General features: G+C 33.8%; 1 protein-coding gene across 2 annotated transcripts; it reads left to right on the forward strand.

Annotated features, from left to right (window-relative positions):
- Positions 1–27: 27 nt before the first annotated feature.
- Positions 28–16,432, forward strand: LOC126820494 (ATP-binding cassette sub-family B member 10, mitochondrial). Of its 2 annotated transcripts, none has more exons than XM_050548506.2 (13): positions 28–250; positions 1,945–2,426; positions 3,199–3,605; positions 4,444–4,578; positions 5,891–6,037; positions 6,705–6,840; positions 7,227–7,322; positions 10,791–10,997; positions 11,189–11,268; positions 11,964–12,144; positions 13,017–13,060; positions 13,789–13,823; positions 14,283–16,432. In XM_050548506.2, exons 2-13 carry the CDS (start codon positions 2,051–2,053, stop codon positions 14,509–14,511), a joined length of 2,073 nt encoding a protein of 690 aa, XP_050404463.1. In that variant the 5' UTR covers positions 28–250; positions 1,945–2,050; the 3' UTR covers positions 14,512–16,432. The 2 variants fall into 2 exon arrangements, with proteins under 2 accessions (XP_050404463.1, XP_050404464.1); XM_050548507.2 differs by having other exon boundaries at positions 28–179.
- Positions 16,433–17,082: the final 650 nt, after the last annotated feature.

Raw genomic sequence — 17,082 nt, forward strand, 5'->3', positions numbered from 1 at the left:
GTTTGAAACAATCAGGCGGCGCTGTTTTCCAAGATGTCAGCCTTCATGGACTAAAAGTTAATAGGTCGTCGAGAAAATCTTATGTAACTCCATGTAGTTAATTTAGTTATTGACACCTTCTTAACGATCGGTCGTTTAAGTTTCGGGTCTACAATACTGTTTTAAAATCCACAGAAGAGGTAACCTTTACAGGACATTTACCGGTTTCTTGGCTAAATTGTAAATGAAAAAAAGGATACGATCATATACGGTACCGGTACCAACTTATTTATAATTTTAATTGGAACTATCAAAAACTAGAGAGACTAGACAGAACCTGCGTTTCATAGACTATGACAGTGCAATTATTTAGAACAATGTAATGGACCTTAATGTCCCACTTTTCTGCTCCACTTTTCTGCAGTGACTTCATGGGCTAGTGAAGAAGGCTCAAGGCAATTATTTAGTACTTTAAAACAGCGTGTTGTGTCGCTCATACTGGTGTAAGCAAGGTCTTATTTTCTCACTAAGATGTTCAGTTACATTTGTCAGGCATTCTCAGGGAGTGACACCCGACCGTTTAGCAGTAAAAAGTTGCCCAGTAAAATTGACTGGGAAGCTAAACTTTTTTGCCAAGGATTCAATAACACAGTCAGTGAACGTACAGGGCAAGTGTCATGAGACCTCTTTCTTTCAGAGCTGAACTAAATTGAATGATGCAATATGTGCAGCTGAGAGCATTAATTGACTTAAAGGAGCTAAATCGCTGACATTTGGGACCTAGAAATTGACACAATTGGGTCGCAACGCATATAATACTGTAATATGAATTTATAAAACTGATTTACATTCAATGGTTTCCGTTTTTACTCTAATTTCAAATCAGTTATGTTCGGTGAAATATGCCAGCAGTCTCAATCGAATGCAAATTTCTAGCATCTGGTTATTCCATTCTACATAAGAATATGGCGTCGCCATTTGATTTGGTAAGATCACAGCATCAGTGTTGATTTAAATTGACAAATAATTCGTGTTTTCAATGTTAAAGATTTTGGATGATATTGAGTTAGAGACTTAGCCACTTTAAAGTAGCTGAGTCTCTAACTCAGTGTCGTCCAAAATCTTCGACATTGAAAACACGATTTATTTGTCGGTTTAAATCAACATTGATGTTGTGATCTTAATGAGAAAAGATGGCCTTCTGATATCCAATATTTAAGACAAAATAAACATTTTACAATTGGTACACGAATCGTGTACCATAATGCGTTTCAGCGCTATTTGTAATAAATGACTCGAAAAACGAGGCTAGGCATATTCCACAAGTCATATATCCAATGGTGACACTATATTCTTATCTGGAGAGCATGCCCAATAAATACTATCGGCGCAGACTGGAATAACCAGACGCTAGAGATTGAAATTCGATTGAGAATACTGGCGTATTTCTCCGAACCGAACTGATTAGAAATTACAGTAAAAACAGAAACGATTGAATTAATATACATTCATATTACATTATTTTATGCGTTGCGACCCATTTGTGTCCATTTCTAAGCCCCAAATATTAGCGACTTAGCTCCTTCAAGCATACATTATGCAAAAGCTAAATCTGCCTATTGCAGGTCTTTCTTTAAGCCTGAAATGTTATCTAAATTATTAATTAGACATTAATTAACTTATCTAGACCATAATGAACTCTCAATGTCATTGCTAGCCTGTAACATTTACTGGATTAGGATCCGATTTGCTGCTCAAATATCAGAAGCCCATCTTTTCACGGTAAGATTTAGTTAACAACATGAGTGTTGATTTAAATTGACCAATAAGTCATGCTTGCAATCTCAAAGACTGTTGATGATATTGAGTTAGTGACTTGCCTCCTGTTGAAATGTATGCAAAAGATAGAGGGTTACAACTTTAGTTATTTTGGCAGTTTATATATCATTTATCTTTTTTTTTCAGTTTCAATCCAGAAGTAATGACAACTATTTAAAACAGCATTGGAAATATGACTGATCCTGAACTGTATGAATAAAGATTATAGGCATTGATTGTGTTGTGTGAGAACATGTATGCTATTATTTGCAAGCAGCCATTGGCAAATATCCTTGGACGAAATGTGAATATTTTTTCACAAGGAAAATCAACTATCTTTAAGATGGGTTTTTTAAATCGTACATGTAAATATCATTCAAACATTGGATCGAACTTACGAATACAAGTAATCCCCTGTACTCGCTTTTCCTTTAGTTCAAGAAAATATTCCATGATTAGAGACTGTTTCAAGAAAGATTTAAAGAAATCACAACGTGTATACAAATCAACACAAACTGTCAACATCAATTTGCAACAAGCAACGTTAAATGCAAAATCTCAACCTCGGGATAAAAAAGATATCTTGAAATTAATTGGATTAGCAAAACCAGAAAAATGGAAGATAGTCGGTAATTAAATATTAAGCTTACTGTTCATATACATGTAGTACCTGTTTATCACTGGGTGTTTTTTCAGCTTATAAAGTCTGTCATTGACTCAACTGGCATGGTTTCGATTCCCTGGTTGTACGTGACAAGGAGTAGGGTCGTCTGTCCAACCTCTTGGGTTTTCTCCGGGTCCTCTGGTTTCCTTCCACTGCTAAAGACCCCTACAAGCAGGCGAATTATGGAAATAAAATTGAACCATATGTTAGTCCCGAAATGACCTAGTTTGTGTCGAGTGGAGTTAAACCACATATCTCTCTCTCTCTCTCTCTCTCTCTCTCTCTCTCTCTCTCTCTCTATCTTTTCAACTTAGATTCTATAGGTAATTATCAAACGACACTCAGTAATTAACACTTCTTGTATTCCATAGAATTGTATCCTCTGCAATTCCATTTTAATTACTAGATTTTTGAGTCATCAGTGTGGAGATGTGGTAGTTAAAAAGGATCATTTACTTGATAAACACTAGAGAATCCTTGTCAAGATGTTGCTTAGTAATAATCAGCAATTGTAAATCCACTATGCATAAGCGAATTCATGAAATACAATTGAACCATCTGTTAGTCCCAAAATGACCTATTTTGTGTTTAGTGGATAAGGTACTTGTAAATAGAACGTGAATCAAAAAGTGATTAAAGTGTGTGATAGATACATGCATGATAATCTTTTAAAAAATTTGTTGTTGTAAATCCATATTGTAAGTTCTGAATTCTTAATTTGCTTTTCATTGTTTCAGGAGCCGTTTGTCTTCTGTTAATTTCCAGTTCTGTTTCAATGGCCGTTCCATTTTGTTTAGGAAAAGTTATTGACATCATTTATACTGCTTCTCAAGACGGCACTCTTGTGGAAAAACTAAATAACATTTGTAAAATTTTAGTGGGTATATTTTTAATAGGAGCGCTAGCAAATTTTGGACGAGTATATCTGATGCAAATTTCTGGACAGAATATTGTGAAGAGGATGCGTGAAAGGTTATTTAATTCGATATTACAACAAGAAATAGGATTTTTTGACAAGAATAAAACTGGTGAACTAATCAATAGACTGTCCACAGATACATCAATAGTGGGTACATCAGTGACAATGAATATTTCCGCTGGATTACGATCTTCAGCACAAGCTATTGGTGGATTGGGAATGATGGTACATGTATTTATTTTTATGGCAGTAAATATGTTTGATGATTCAGACCGTACTTAGCTGCACTTAAATATTTTTCTGTATATTTTAGATATAATATTTCTGAACATTCCAGCCGGTTGTTCTAGCTAAGTCTGTAAATTGACAGATTACTTTCAGTTGCCAGATTTATTTCCATAATTTTCGAACTTCAACATCATTAAAGTTCTCAGTGCAATTTGAAGTTCAATTTTATTAATCAATAAAGTTCTAATGGCCAAAGTCATATCATCTCTCCCTTTTTTAAATATCTTGAAAAATATATCCAACAGCAATAGTACATTTTACTGTTTATTAGTTTGGAAGTGTCAGTTTAAAACATCAACAAGTCATTCATTATGTACAGTATTTATAAAACATGTCAATCAAATTCTTCTGTTAGCAATGTTTTTCGAGTCCAGGTTACATGTGTGCATTGGTTCTCTTTTCCTTATTGTTTGATAAACAATAATGAAGCAACATAAGTTCTATTTTAGACTACAGTAGAGTTTGCTTTCACCTGTCATCATATTGTCATCACGTTTTCCTAAGAATCAAGTTGAATCAAATTTTGGAACAGAAAAGTTATAAATGAAAAGAAATACATCAAATATTAATAGTCAAGCTGACCAAGTCTAGAGTATAAACATATATTTTCATTGCCTAGGGTCTATATTTAAAAGGAGAGATGCAAATTATAGGTATATAAAATTCCAGTACTCTTAGTACTAGAATCAATTTTACATTAAAAATTTCTATTGATCCGTCTATCCCCACCTTCCTGTATATATTATGTAACTATATATACTATTTATCTTTACAGTTTTATGTCTCACCTAAACTAGCTGCTATATCTCTAGCTATAGTACCACCTGTGGCTATTTGTTCTATAATATATGGCAGATATATAAAAAATATAACCAAGAAAGTACAAGATTCATTGGCTAATGCTACACAGGTAATATATATAAATATATAAGATAAGGACACACCAGTTTGAATTTTTCTTTTTTACGGAAACCCATTAATATTTTACTTCTCATTTCTATTTTTTTTTGGTGGGGTGGGTGGGAAAAGCATTTTTGAAACAAAAAAAAATACTCAAATACTTATACAAAGCATCATTCACAAGACCACTCGGCAAACCTCGGCAGATTCCGGTACCCTACATCTAGCCTAGGCTGTGTGACAGTAAGTGATATGTACCTATGCCTATACATTTGCGATGTGGCACTGGTTTGTTTATAAGGGAAACTTGCCCGCGTTTAGAAAGAAGTTCTCAAAATTGCGTCGTTCGAAGAGTGTGTAGAATTTTCAGTGCAAATTTGTCCTTGTCTAAAGAAAATCGGATAAACTTGAAAGAAAAACAGCTTCAAACTTTGAAAATTTTGTAAGATAAAACATTCTTCAAATACGTCTCCATCATTGACGTCATTGGTTGTCATGGACAACGCCATTGTAATCCGGGAACTTGAAAGTAGTTCTAATGGCGGACTATGTCATACAGCTGAGATTAGATGTAGGGTACTGGAATCTGTTGAGGTTTGCCGAGTGTCACAAGACCTGTTAAATAGCTGTTTATTTTTTAAGACACTGAAGAACTAAGATTTATATTGCTTTGGACTAAATTATAGTAGGTCAGTCATCTATGATAATGTGTTTCCATGGTTTCCATGCCATTTGAAGGATAACACACACTGACAGCTGTAAATGCATTATCCTTGACAAATTATAACTTGTCTCGGTTGATCTAGAACTTTGGTTTCCAATCCACAACAGTTGCATGAGTCAGTTGCTAATATTTTGGATCCAAACTCAGTTGCTTGTTACATAGTCGCAAATAAAACACCCCTTTGTGTTCATTCATCACACGATTCTCCTTGAATTATGCTTAGACTTTATATTCATGATGCTCATTTCTGGTAGAGCTATGAGACTAAGAAGGCTGTTGATTTCCATTGATTACTTGCAGAGTTATGGCCCCGGATCAATCAGAAAACATTTGTGTATGCTCTAATTGCTAAAGTTATCAGACGTTTTTTACTTCTGATAACTTTCAAAAACCTGTATGGACTACTCAAATGACTTACAGCTGTGGCTGCTGTGGGCATGTTTCATTGTCTGGCAACTGATCTTTGCAAATTCAGTTACCCTTTAAATTGAGCTAGTAAGAGACTTTTTATATGTTATAAACGTACATTGTACTTATATTGTCTCAAGAGTAATACAGATTTGAAGAATTGCTGGAGTTTATTGTGTTATAATTGCAGGTAGCAGAAGAAAGAATAAGTAATGTACGAACTGTCCGTGCTTTTGCCCAGGAATCAAAAGAATGTCAATCGTATTCAGAGAAGATATCTAAAGTTCTTCAACTGCAGTATAAAGAAGCTCTAGCACAGGGTGTATTCTGGGGATTTGTAAGAAAATATTTTGAATCATTTATATAGTGCACGAAAGAGTTTCAATTTCTGAGCGCCCAGGCCAGAATACTTCCAAACCTTCTGGAATGCATATCAAGACCAAAATATTTATTGAACAAACATCCCTGTACTCACAATCCCTGAATGTAGTGTCTAGTTGACTTCTGAAAATTCCCGAAGTATACCGTACTTGGTGTATTCGACTAAAATTAGTCATATGGAGCTCAATGTAATTATAGACAGCCTAAATTCTGTATGTGCTGAAAAGTGTTTTGTTCATAAATTAGATCAAACAAAAAATGTAGGCCTTGATGTTTTGGCCAGGCATAAGCTATCCTTCAGTCAATAAACAATTATGAGACCATACAGATGGCAGCGTGAAGTTATTAAACATAATTATATAAGGTGAACTTTATATAAATGGCCATGGAATATTGAGACAAAGGTTATTGTAAAGTACAGATTGTAACATTACACCATACCACTTGAATATACCTATTTAATGGATTAGATGATGAAATTGTTTACCTGATTTGTACTCGTGTTTTGTTAATGTGTTATTAACTAGTATAAATAATGAACGCTTGGCACATTTCCCATACCATTATTTGAAATAATGATACGTCACATCTGTATTTTATAATGTGTTATTTATTTATTGTAGTCTGGTTTATCAGGTAATATGATAATATTATCTGTATTTTATAATGGTGGTCTGATGATGACAGAATCACAGATAACTGTTGGTGATCTGACTGCATTCCTTCTTTATGCTGCTTATGTTGGTATCTCTATAGCAGGTAATTCATTTGTATTGATAGACAGATCTTAATTTTTGATAAACAGATCTTAACCTTTGATAAACAGATATTGATATTTGATAAACAGATATTGATATTTGATAAACAGATCTTAATATTTGATAAACAGATCTTATTTGTGGACAGGATACTTTCGGAATAATAATTTGCAAGTGCTCTTCAGATTACTGCATTAGCGAGTTTGTGTATATTATACACACACTCACACTATACATTCCTTTAAAGACTTTATCCATATTAAACTTGTTTTTTGGATATGCAGAAAAGTAGTTAATCCCTATTCCATTTCCTTTTTAGATAAATTTTGTTGATTTTCAATTTAAGACAGCATATCATAGCATAACTTTATTACTTTACTGTCACAGGTTTGAGTTCATTTTATACAGAATTAATGCGAGGATTGGGAGCCAGCAGTAGGATCTGGCAACTGGTAGAAAAACAACCAACAATACCTCTTACAGGTAACTGTAATCATTATTGTCCCCCACCTTTCGAAGAAAGCAGGGGACTATTAAAATGGGTCTGTCTGTCTGTCTGTCTGTCTGTCTGTCCGTCTGTCTGTTCATCATACTTTTTGGGACACAATAACTCTCTTTCTAATTGAACTAGAATGTTCAAACTTGGTGTAGGTGTTTATTAGGTCAATGCCTTGATTTAGTTCGAAGATAAGCATTTTCTGCTTACCGTAAGCAGAGATAAGCAATTTGATTGGTTGATGCTTTGAGACACGATAACTTTAGTTCTAATTAAGTGAGAGTGATGAATCTTGGTGTATAGTTTCATTACATCAATACCTTCACTAAGTTTGATAATGAGCATTTTCTGCTTAGGGTAAGCAGAGTGATAAGCAATTTGATTGGCCAAGACTTTGGAACACAATAACTCACCTTCTAATTGAACTAGAATGTTCAAACTTGGTGTAGGTGTTTATTAGGTCTATACATTGATGGAGTTCGATGATGAACATTTTGTCTGCTTATGGTAAGCAGAGATAAGCAATGTGATTGGTTGATAACTTTGGTTATAATGAAGTGAGAGCGATGAAACTCTTATATAGATTCATTATATTATTAACTTGATTAAGTTCGATGGTGAGAATTTTCTGCTTAGGCTAAGGAGCGATAAGTAATTTGATTGGTCAAGACTTTGGAACATAACAACTCTGCTTTTAATTGAGGTAGAATGTTTAAACTTGATGTAGATGTTCATTAGGTGAATGTCTTGACTGAGTTCAGAGCTAATCAATTTCATTGGTTGATGCTTTTGGACAAGATAATCTTGATTCTATCTGATAGAGAGTGATGAAACTTAGAGTATAGTTTGATTGCTCGATACTTTTGAAAAAAATAAATGTGCGATTAATTAATATGTGTCATCTGTTTATTCGGTGAGGGACATCAACCTCACTGTTGGCTTGTTTAAATTGTGTAGCCAAGTGACAATAGTTTTCATGATATGGATACAGTTCTTGTGTAGGAATTTGTTAAAGATGCATAATGTAAGATTTAGATAAAGAGCTGACAGTTCTGAGCGACGTTTGGAGTCTTGTCGATTGTCATTGCTAATATGACGTTACGATAATGAAAAGGGAATATCTTGAAAATTTCAGTCAAATTACTTCATTCTGCGCAACGTTAGGGCTGTTTGGATAATAAACAATAGTAAACAAAGTCGTGATTATCCATTTTATTATACGTCCACATTCATAATGTGAACGTATTATGCCGTCGCCCCTGTCTGTGTGTGTGTGTGTGTGTGTGTATGTATGTGTGTGTGTGTGTGTGTCTGTGGTTCGCCTACAGGGCGCAATTCTTCATGGATTTTCTTCAAACTTGGTATACTTATTCCTTATACCCCAAGGAAGATCCATATTGTTTTTGGTGCATGCCCGACCCCCCGGGGCAGAGCCACGCCCATTTCTAGTATTTGTTTGTTTGTCGTCTACAGGCCACATTTCTTAACTAATAATCTTGAAACTTTGCATACACATTCTTTGTACCCTAAGGAACATCCTTATCGTTTTGGGTGCATGCCCAACCCCCAGGGGCAAAGCCACGCCCATTTTCTTTTTTATGTCTGTGTGTCGCCTACAGGCCACAATTCTTAATCAATCGTCTTGAAATTTTTTCATATGAATTGCTTATACCCTAACGATGATCCCTATTGTTTTTTTACCCCCAGGGGCAGAGCCATGCCCATTTTCTTTTCTTTTTATGTCTGTGTGTCACCTACAGGCCACAATTCTTAATCAATCGTCTTGAAAAAAATTCATATGAATTGCTTATACCCTAACGATGATCCCTATTGTTTTTGGTGCATGCCCGACCGTCAGGGGCAGAGCACGCCCATCCCTTATATTTATTTATTTGTTTGTCATCTACAGATCGCATTTCTTATCGTATCACCTTGAAACCTAGCACACATATTCCTTCTATCCTAAGGAACATCCCTATTATTTGTGGTGAATACCCAACCCCCAGGGGCAGAGCTACGCCCATTTTCTTTTTTATGTCTGTGTGTCACTTGCAGACCGCATTTCTTAATCGATCATCTTGAAAACTTTTTTATACTTATTCCTTATAGCCTAAGGCTACTTTTTATACTTATTCCTTAATCCTAAGGCCGACCTCTATTATTATTTTTGGTGCATGCTCGACCCCTTGGGACAGAGCCACACCTAATGTTTGTGTGTCTTGTGTTTTGCCTACAGACCGCAATTTTTAACAGATCCTTTTGAAACTTTGCATACCTATTCGAAACGTCATTTTTTTGGAATAAAGACATCGATTGTTTTAAAATAAAAATTGTGTTCTGTTAATGTGAACGAAGTGTTAAACTGATAGCAGTCCTACAACCCAGTTTTATTTCACAGACCCTCAATGCAAACTGGACCATATCAAACAAAACAGGAATGTGGACGTATATTGCTGCGTTAGCGATGCTCTTGTTAAATTTTCATTGACTGGCAATCGCCTTTAAATCCGTTGAAAATCTCAAGCATCTGATGGCATCGAGAGTTAATTATGGTCTTGGCTAGTTAATGTAAATGTCTAATAAATAATTTATATAATATTTAAGGCCCCAACAAATACCTGCAATGGGCAGAATTTACTCTTGCGTAATGCATCTTTAAAAAATGCTTTCAGAATTTATGAATATTGATCATTTTCTCTTGAAGGACAATGTTGGTGTCCACCATTATTACATATGTGTTAGAACTGGTTAAACACATTTCAAATGTAATTTTAACAAAGAGATTTTACTACGTTAGATGCGAAACGAAGATTAACAAAAAGATTTTACTACGTTGACGCGTAACGAAGATCTCTGTGTTAAAATTATATTTGGAATATGTTTAACCTGTTCTAACACATATGTAATAGTGGTGGACACCAACATTGTTCTTTAAGATTAGGTTTGACATCTGCTTCCACAACAGTGATATCACCAGGTGCTTTCCATGGATATTTATAGCACTATACATGTTTTTTAGACACCAACATTGAATGTGGTTGTATATATTGTCACCAGCTGCATACATTGTCTGTCCAACTTTCCTGGTAAATGCTCTACACTGTACAGTTCATATTAGGTTTTTATTCAAATTCATAGAGATTGTTCATTTGGATGTAAGGAAGAACTCTATCAATTTTTGATCAATAATCCCAAAGTTAGCTCCCCATCTACATGCTGAAATTATAAAATTCTGAAAATTGCAGGGGGATTAGGGTAGAAAGAAGAATGTAAATTTTAAATGCATTTTGCATTCACAATAAAAGATTTTTTCTCAGGGGATAAGTGAATATCTGATTAAAATACAATTTTGTTTCTACAAAGGTTTTGCTCAATCTAAGGATAGTTCATTGGATTGAATTAGATTGAATCAGGTGCTAACTATATTCAGCTTGTTACCTTGTTTTATTTTTAAGGTGGTATTATTCCATCTACACCAGTACAAGGTAATATAGAATTCCGTAATATAGGATTTCACTACCCAACACGATCAGATGTCTCAATATTTACTGATTTAAATCTAAGTGTACCTAGTGGTAATATAACAGCAGTAGTTGGTGCTAGTGGTTCAGGCAAATCAACATTAGGACATTTACTTCTTCGATTTTACGATCCACAGTCAGGTATTTGTTTGAATTTCTCCATTTTTAAAAATTTTTGAATATCAGTCAACATAAAATTAATTTGTTTTTCTTAAAAACAGGTTCTGTTGTAGATTGTGGTCATTAGACATCAGGTCATTACTAAATCGTCTAATAATTATCAAGGTTATTCAAGTGATGCTCATTAAGTAAATATTTATGTTTTTTTGTAGGTAATGTATATTTAGACAATGAAGATATTAATAGTTTAAATCCAACCTGGTTAAGAAATCATATTGGTACAGTTAGTCAGGTAATTATCTATTATACGCTTACATTCAATGTTGAGGAATATTGTCATCTAGCAGATGTCCACCTACAGTTGTATTTTACCAATCTATAGGTCAGAATTGTTTAGAAATGAAATGAAATGGGGTTTAATGTCCTACTGTTCTGTTCCTAAACTGGGCTAATGAAGACGAGCATATGCCATACAGTGTGCTATGAGGGAAATTTTGCCCAGGCAGCGGCGCTACGGCCTACTCTTATATCGAATTCCAACTGCCAAGTGATCTTTTATGTGCACGCCAATATGTACACGGGACCTTGGTTTTTTGTCCCATCCGAAAGACTAGACAGCTTTCCTTGTCAGGCCCTCTGTCCTGCATCACTGACAAGGGGAAACCACGCCGGAAAATCAGAATTCTTTGGAAATATTTTTAAAACATGAAGGCATTGTTCATTGGATCATAATTAAGGATGACCCCTATCAAAATTCAGTGGACACTCTACAGTTCACAGTTTTTATCTGGTTTTGATGAAGCTTAAAATATATGTTTATATCCCGAAGATCTCTGATGATTTTGTGAAGCATTGGGACAATGAGAGGATGAGCCCTAACGATATTCACAGTTCTCTGCCCATCTACTGCATGTTAACTGCCTGTAGGGAATAAAGAAAGCTCTTAGTTTAGAATGTTTGTATTGTATTTTTAACTTGTTTTTTCAGGAACCAATATTATTTTCTAGTTCTATAGCCGATAATATAGCTTACGGTGCTGGCGATATTTCGACAGTTAAAACTGAAGATATCTGGGATGCTGCAAGAAAAGCCAACGCTTATAAGTTTATTGTAAATTTTCCTGAAGGTTTTGATACAATGGTAGGAGAAAGAGGACTAATGTTATCAGGTAAAATAAACATACTGTAATTGATGTAATAACTACCCTGATGCTTAAAAAACTGCTAAAAAGAGGTGGCCTATGGTGACAGAATGAAACAAATAAATATGTTGTGGTTTTCTACAAGCCCTCAGATACCCTCCCACATATTAAGACACCTAACACTGTAACCCAGGTATCATTTAATCTTGTGTTTCTAGCACTAATTTCTTTCACATTGGTTTAATATCAAATCTTTGTTTAAAAATTCGTAAAAATCATTTAAAATCACCCAAAATCATCTAATTTGACCTGTATCCAGTTTATAACTGACTAATTAATTTTGATAATGTGTGTCCAATTTGTTTATTTTTTAACAGTGATTGAAAAATTAAACGCTTGTAAATTGGACACTCATTATCAGAATTGGATTGTCAACTTTAAACTAGACACAAGTACAAATTAGATGATTTTTGGTGATATTAAATGATTTTTACGAATCAAATGTGAATGAATTTAGTGCTAAATACAGAATATTAAATGATACCGGGTCACAGTGTAAGCACATGCATATTATTAAAATAAAGATCTAGTTGCAAAATAACTTAGTCTAGGTTGAGTGGAGTTTAGACCCCATTTTTATCCCTATTCTTTTCATGACACAGATACAACTTGTTTAATATAAGTAAATATGTTAGGAGAGGGAAGGTATTTGTTTCAATTTCAATAAAAAATGATACATTGGTGTCTAGGATAAAACACAACTGTAATAATGGGAAACACCTTGCAAATTGATACAATATCAAGTGATAAATTAACAATTTTATGAAAATAAATTTAGTCATGTTCTTTTCCTGATTCTTCTCAAGAAATCTGACTATTTTTCTATAAACATTTTACAGGAGGACAAAGACAGAGAATAGCCATTGCTAGAGCGATATTAAAGGTATGTAAAATTACATCTTTCACTGATCAACAGCCCACAGTCTTGACAGTTGGTATTTACAAATTCTCTCCTCTAACATTGTACACTTAGACATAGACATTAAAAATATAGGCCCGGCAGAGTGAGTGAGGTGGGCCTGGGGGGGGGGCTTCCCTAGGCGGCCCCTGGACCCTCGCCTAAAGTCCTAGGATGGTGGCCCCCCATATCATGAATTGCTTCCGCGGGCCCTGAAATAACAACATTTTTTGTCCTATTTATTGTTTGTAACGTATGACAGGAAAACATTGAAATAACACAAACTTTATTGATAACAATCAAACGTTTCAACAAGGTAAACAATAATATGACACAAAAGGGCTGAAAGTGAACATTTAAGATAGTGAGACGTTATATTCAAATAAAGTTTAATATTGTAATAGTAAGTGCAGGAGGATCGCACTACACACACAGAAATACGATAAGACAAACTCACGGACAAGACAAAATAGGCAGACATTGCAAGAAATAAACAACAAATTTCAAATCAAGTGAATGGATCTAGTAGTTATTGTTATAAGTACCATGTAAAGTTTTTTCTCACATTTCTAGAACACCTGATAGCCTTTCCTATGTATTTATGAAGTTTGAGTGTATTTCTGTAGATGGTTCTAAATACAGATTATTATTTATCCAACATAGCTGACAATATTTCTTGTGTTTTATATCATATTGTATTTTATATTTTTCAGAATCCAAAGATTCTTCTGTTGGATGAAGCAACAAGGTAAATAATTCAATAATTTTTATAGGATAGTGCTATCATGCCCCCCCCTCCCCCCCCAACACATACAATTACAATCATACATGTATACACATTGTGAACTTTAGAATCTAAGACTCGCTACATAATACTTTATGCCATAATATAATAAATGTCACTTTGTATTACGCTAGAATCCATATAGCGCCTAACTCCTCCTACCATACAAAGGTTCATGTCAGTATTTAATAATAGAGGTCTAAAAGGAAAGTCAATATGAAGAGAAATCTATAGGGTAGACAATTCCATTTTCGGATGCGATCTATTAAATTTATTTTGATTATTTGATTGTAAGTCTCTTGGGCTGTATATATTTGTACTAAGTCACAGAGATATTTAGGGGCTAAACCAAGAATAGATTGCTATCAAACATGTTAATAAAGCCCTGGTGACAGTTTATTATGAGTTCTATTTTTATTTCAGTGCCTTAGATTCTGAGAGTGAATATTTAGTGCAAGAAGCGCTTGAGAGACTTATGATTGGTCGAACTGTCATAACCATTGCACATCGTCTTTCTACAATAAAATCAGCTAATCAGATTGCCGTGATAGATAGTGGTAAGATAGCAGAAGTTGGTAGCTATAGTGATCTCATGAGGATACAGGACGGTATCTTTAAAAAACTAGTAGAAAGACAAACTATTACTTATTAATTTCCTGTTTCCTCAATTTTCCATTATATGTGATGTTTATTTGGTTTGATTAAGTCTAAGGATCAAATTAAGGATCTTTGTGCTCTAGTTAACTTTTCATAATATATACAAATTTGGTTTTGTGGTGAGGCCTTCTATTAAACAATGCATAAATTTAAATCACAAAACTTGATACAAACTGCCATAAAATCTTCCAATTTTTATGTAAGTTTATTTTTAACCAAATAGTATAGTATGCTTGAGTCGGTGGACTGATATTATTTTTGTATGGGCATGACTTGAAGAACTCCCTTATTATTATTATTATTTATTAATGTTATATACATATATTTACGTTACATTTGATTAAGATTGGTCATTCATAGTATTTTAAAACATATATTGTTTATACATGAAGTTATTTTGTACATTGAAATGAGTGCTTAGATAGGGAATAACCAGTAAACCGTTAAATGACCATAACTTGCGATAGAATTATTCGATTTGACCAAAATACTTTTAAGTGTTTACAGTCTTAAATTATATATTTAACCTTTATTTTGGCATGTTGACACAACTGTGTCATGAAATTAATCTTAAAAATTGCTATGTTGTCATACTTTTTACGTCAAGAACTTTGACGTCAACATAAATCAACCTGTGAACACCTTGCTACTGTAACTGTCAATGGTGACTGGTTATGGGTTAATGAAATGTCTGGTCATTCAGTATGTTTGCATCAATATTTAGTGGATAAAAGAAAGCTCTCAAAAATTGTCACATTAAGAAAGTGTTTTAACATTTTTAGAATGGCTTATATAAATTGTTGATTTATTGATCCTCTGAGGTGAATCATGTACATTTTTTGATAAAAGAGATAAGTGCTATTTGCATCTTTCCTGTGGAAGCTAAAAAAAACTATTTATATGAAATAAAACAGATACAGTATCTGCAAACTTGAAGGAGACATATCTCGTTTTCAAAATGAATACCACGTATAATAATTATGCAAAAATATTGGTTGTTAGTTGTTAATTTTATTTTTTTAAAAAGAATTTTAAAATTTATCATGTTTATTGATATTAGTTATTTAATATAATATGATATATCACAATTATATGAAATACAAGTTTATTTCTGGCAAGTTTCAATGAGGGTTCTTTTTTGCTTGATAAATGTGGCCATTCCATATAATTGTGTCATATGTTATTTATTCTGTTACTAAATGTGGCTTAAAGATACATTGTCCCGAGAGTATTTATCGGGTGGTTATTTCCAATAAAATTATGGCCAATCTTTCTAGAAAAATACTGGATTTCCCGACAAACACCCATGGGGCAAACACTGTCCAAAAATGTCAGGGTATCACTAACTGGCAACCCGACTGTTGTCTGCCAGTTTATTGTGTGCTAGCTTGACTGAGGGAGCAGTTGTTATTTCTTGATTAAATGCTTAGGCGGTTTTGGGAACATTGAGGGGTGTCAACAAGCTTATTTATAGCTATAGGAATCTCCCCGCGAATACAAAGTTTTGAGAAGGATTTGAAGCAAATTTTTGAATATGTTTTTAGTCCAAATATATCATCAAATCACACAGGAAAGTATCTTTAAACAATGTTCATATGTTTGGGAGTTTTGTCCAATTTTGAAATACTAAATTCTTGTCGAAACCATTGAAATTAAAATGATGGCAATAAAATGTACCAGCGATTGTTTCATAGATTTGAGTCTGGCACAAAATCTTGTGACTGAATCTCTTGTTGAATAATGAGGATATTGCCACACAGTTTTGTTAAAATATAACTGAATATACAATTTTTTATAGGCCAGCTGATTTGCATAATTAAAACTCTGCATAAATATATTTATACCCTATGCAAAAATCAAAGTATGGTATTCTTTTATAGAAATAAAACATATTTTTTTAATAGTTGTTTATGTCTTAAGTGTTGAATGATTTGTCCAGCATCTTAAATGGCCTTTTAACTCACCCCAAAATCACTGATTGAACTCTGCTTCAGGAATTCATATGGTTCTTTCATTATGAACAAATATTTATGGACTACTGCATGTAGATAGTTCTTAAGCCTTATGATTAATGAAATGTAATTGCTATCATTAAAAATTTCTTGGAAAATCATGCTGACAAAGATCATTATTTGTCTCTATTTCACATTGCAGATCTAAAGTTTTAGATGATCCCTATCAAATTTAAACTTCAATGGTGGTGGGTGTATTTGGCTTGGCTAGCAACTTTGTGCTGGAATTCTTCAAAATATTCAGAACATCTCCCAGTTTATTCTTAAAATTTGGATGGTCTCATTTTCAAACGCCTGTCTTAGTTTGGATGCCAGGCTTGTATGTGGTTCACCTAATTGACATGGATTTTCTCCTGTTCCCTCTCTCTGCTAAACACCCCTGCACCTGCAGTGCACCCAAATTATTTGAATACAGATATACTGTATGTTAGTCCTATAAAGACCTAGTTCATAAGTAGTCATTAGCCCCATTTCTCTTTCTTTGAAACTTGTGAAATTTATTTGGTGAGAATACTTCTGTAGCATGTTAGTAAAAGTGACTAGTTTGTAAGTGA

This window comes from Patella vulgata, chromosome 5 (genome assembly GCF_932274485.2).
Source record: "Patella vulgata chromosome 5, xgPatVulg1.2, whole genome shotgun sequence".
NCBI classification, from domain to species: domain Eukaryota; kingdom Metazoa; phylum Mollusca; class Gastropoda; family Patellidae; genus Patella; species Patella vulgata.

What these genes read in the sequence shown, in the direction of transcription:
- LOC126820494 (XM_050548506.2), top strand. Translation starts at nt 2,051, where the DNA reads ATGTATGCTATTATTTGCAAGCAGCCATTGGCAAATATCCTTGGACGA. An exon ending in ATATTGGTACAGTTAGTCAG is followed by an intron (nt 11,269 to 11,963) that starts GTAATTATCTAT and finishes TTGTTTTTTCAG; the next exon opens with GAACCAATATTATTTTCTAG. An exon ending in AAGAGGACTAATGTTATCAG is followed by an intron (nt 12,145 to 13,016) that starts GTAAAATAAACA and finishes AACATTTTACAG; the next exon opens with GAGGACAAAGACAGAGAATA.